Here is a 3,013-nt window from a genome sequence, read left to right as displayed (position 1 = left end):
CCTTCCTACTATCTTGGTAAGAAAAGGTTGCAAGTTTCTTTATTATAATTATTGGCATTACTGGCGCTCTCACTTCATCATTCCTTGGTCGTGAGATGATGACCACAGGCTGAGTTACTCTTGGAAACTTTGTGGATTCGGATGTGCAAATACTCCCATCCTCCTTAGCTTCTTCATAAAACTCCATTTCCTTGTTATCCATCAAGCCTTGAACCAAGGCTTTGAATTCTGTGCATCCTTGAATCTCATGTCCCTCCTCATGATGGAACTCACAGTAGTTTTCCACCTCTTCAAAGCTTCTTTCTGAATCCAATACTTCCTCCAGATCATCTCAAGGATCTTCACTTCTACGATATCTCTTTTGATTTTCCTTGCTATGTTACCTCCTATCATGTTCACTCCATTTTCATTGTGATCAGGTAACGGATTCTCTGTACTGGGTGAATCATCCACTTTAACGACACCCATGCTTATGAGTCTTTCTACCAGCTTCTTGAACGTCGTACAATGTTCTATGGAATGCCCTACGACTCCTGCCTGGTAATCGCATTGTGCGTTTGCATCATACCACTTGAGGTACGGAGGCTGTAGAGGTTTCAAGTGGTAAGGGGAAACCACGTGTGCATTGAATAGATTCTGATATGGTTCCTGATACGACATCAGACTTGGCGTAAATTGAAGCTTCTCAGTATTTTTCCTTGTGTCGGATCCTCGTTTTGATGATCCTTGTTGGTTAACAGCCACTTTTCACGGTTGATTCACCGTAATCATCTTTGAATATGAACTTGTGTTGTTGACCTCATTTTCCTTCTTCTTCGAGGTCAACCTTCTGCTACTTTCTCCAGCATCTATCTTCCCGCTTCTGATGGCATTTTCTATCATTTCGCCATTCATAACTATGTCAGAAAAGCTTTTAGTAGGACTTCCTAACATATGTGTAATAAATGGGGCCTTCAATGTGTTTACGAAAAGCATCGTCATCTCTCTTTCTAGAAAAGATGGCTGAACCTGGACAGCAACCTCCCTCCATCTCTGTGTGTATTGCCAAAAAATCTCGCCGAGTTTTTTTTCCATGTTCTGCAGAGTGATCCTATCAGGTACCATGTCAGTCACATGGCTGTACTGCTTTATGAACGCCTGTGCTAGATCTCTCCATGAATTAATCTGGGTACGGTTCAATCGATTGTACCACTTGGATACTGCCCCTATGAGGCTATCCTGGAAGCAATGTATCAGGAGTTGATCATTATTGACATAACCAGTCATTCGTCTGCAAAACATGGTAATATGAGCTTCGGGGCTGCTAGTTCCATTGTACTTCTCAAACTCTGGCATTTTGAATTTGTAAGGGAGTAAATCCGGAACCAGGCTCAATTCTTTAGCATCCATCCCATAGTAGCTTTCCGCACATTCCATCACTCTAAATTTCTCTTCTAGCCATTTGTACTTTTCCTCTAGCTGTTTTGGCAATTCATCATTTATTTTCTCCTTCCCAGCCGTTTCATCGAAGTCAGGGATAGTAGGATTAACAAGGTTGACTCCGGGGTTAGAGCCTGATCCAGCCTGAAGATTCATTAGCGTTGCAGTGTCATCCTAAAATTGCTGAGGCCTAATGGTAACAAAGGACTTACGCGGGTATATCTCAACCTGCTGAGGGTAAAGTCTGGAGGATAGACAGGTCCCTCATTGTCTCCTTCTCTAATATTGGGCACAGAGCCTTTTCTTTTATCAGTTCCCTTGTTGAACCATTGAGTTAACTGAGCCATCATACTCCCTTGAAATTCCATCATTTTGTCTTTCATTTTTTGCTGCTCATTCATTTTCTTTTGAAGCTGCTCCTGCATTTCCTTTTGGGACTGTTCTAGCCTTTCCATCCTTTGATCCATGTCCTTAGTTTTTGATCGAGTACCATAGCGATGTTTAGTAGGCTGGTTGGTTTCCAGATTAACTGAGGAGTGATTTAAATTAATTAGAATCTTTTAATATTTTTAAATGCATATGAAGTAATGCAATGCATGAATGCAAAAAAAAACGTCAATTTTAATTCAATTCCATTTAAGAAAATGTTACTAGAAAGCAAATTTCTTTACATAAAGTGAATTACAAATAAAGCTTTGCCCTATTGCTCAGCATTCTAATCTTCCAAAGTAACACAGCTAACTCCTGCCCCCGATCTGATTCTAATTCATACTTCACACTCAGCATGTCTACTTGTACTGCCAAAGCTTGTACGTGATCAGCTACTTCTCGGATCTGGACCACAGCTTCCTCCATAATATGATATCTTCTCCTAACTTGGTTTTGAAAGTAGTGTAGCTGTTCCTTATTACGATTTTCATTTGCTTCCAAGTGCTTGATCCGATTTTCACAATTTTGCAACATCGTTTCTAGCTCTTTGATTCTTTGCTTCATTTCCTCAATCTTGCTCAAGCTTTCTTTCAACTCTATTGAGGAATTTCGATTTCGATACTGACGAAGAGATCCTTCCAACATGATCATCCTATCCTTTAACTCGAACTTTTCCTTTTGGCTTTCTGATAAACTCTTTTCTAAAGCCTCGTTTCGCCTCTGCATTTCTTGGAATTTCTGTTCCCATTTATCGGCTTTGTCCTTTTCTTCTCGAATTTCTGCTCGCCACTGTTCTGACGTTTTTCCTAGCCCGACAGTTCTTATTGACAGATGCAACTTTTTATAATCCATTTTTAGACTACCCAGCTCCTCATCAGCCTTGTTTTTCTCTTTCCTTAACTTCTCAGTTTCAAGCTTCTGAACATCTATGTCCAATCTCAAGTTCATCTTTTCCTCCTCCATTTGCTCTATCTTCTTTTCTAAATCTGCATTTCTTCTCTCAAAATCTTGTCTTATGATTTCCAACTCAGAAGGGATAACTCACAAATGTTCCTCTATTGGCTGGCGACCTTCCTGACTTACCTTGGGTATATTGTTGTTGGTTCTCTTACCCCACCATTCATTATACTCAAGAGTTGTCATCGGACCCACAGCTAACCCTTTC

At 40.4% G+C, this 3,013-nt stretch overlaps 1 protein-coding gene across 1 annotated transcript; it reads right to left on the bottom strand.

The window, feature by feature from the left end:
* Positions 1-2,100: 2,100 nt before the first annotated feature.
* On the bottom strand, positions 2,101-2,811 carry LOC107908074 (uncharacterized). The gene has a single exon (XM_016835346.1). The coding sequence runs from the start codon at positions 2,809-2,811 to the stop codon at positions 2,101-2,103; it is 711 nt and encodes a 236-aa protein (XP_016690835.1).
* Between the last annotated feature and the right edge of the window lie 202 nt (positions 2,812-3,013).

The sequence above is a fragment of the Gossypium hirsutum genome, chromosome D02 (assembly GCF_007990345.1).
Source record: "Gossypium hirsutum isolate 1008001.06 chromosome D02, Gossypium_hirsutum_v2.1, whole genome shotgun sequence".
NCBI lineage: Eukaryota > Viridiplantae > Streptophyta > Magnoliopsida > Malvales > Malvaceae > Gossypium > Gossypium hirsutum.
Note: the sequence above shows the minus strand (reverse complement) of the source record. Positions and strands in the feature narration are given on the sequence as shown.

Bases quoted from the DNA above. Each gene is read 5' to 3' on its own strand.
- LOC107908074 (XM_016835346.1), bottom strand. From the start codon at position 2,811: ATGGAGGAGGAAAAGATGAACTTGAGATTGGACATAGATGTTCAGAAG.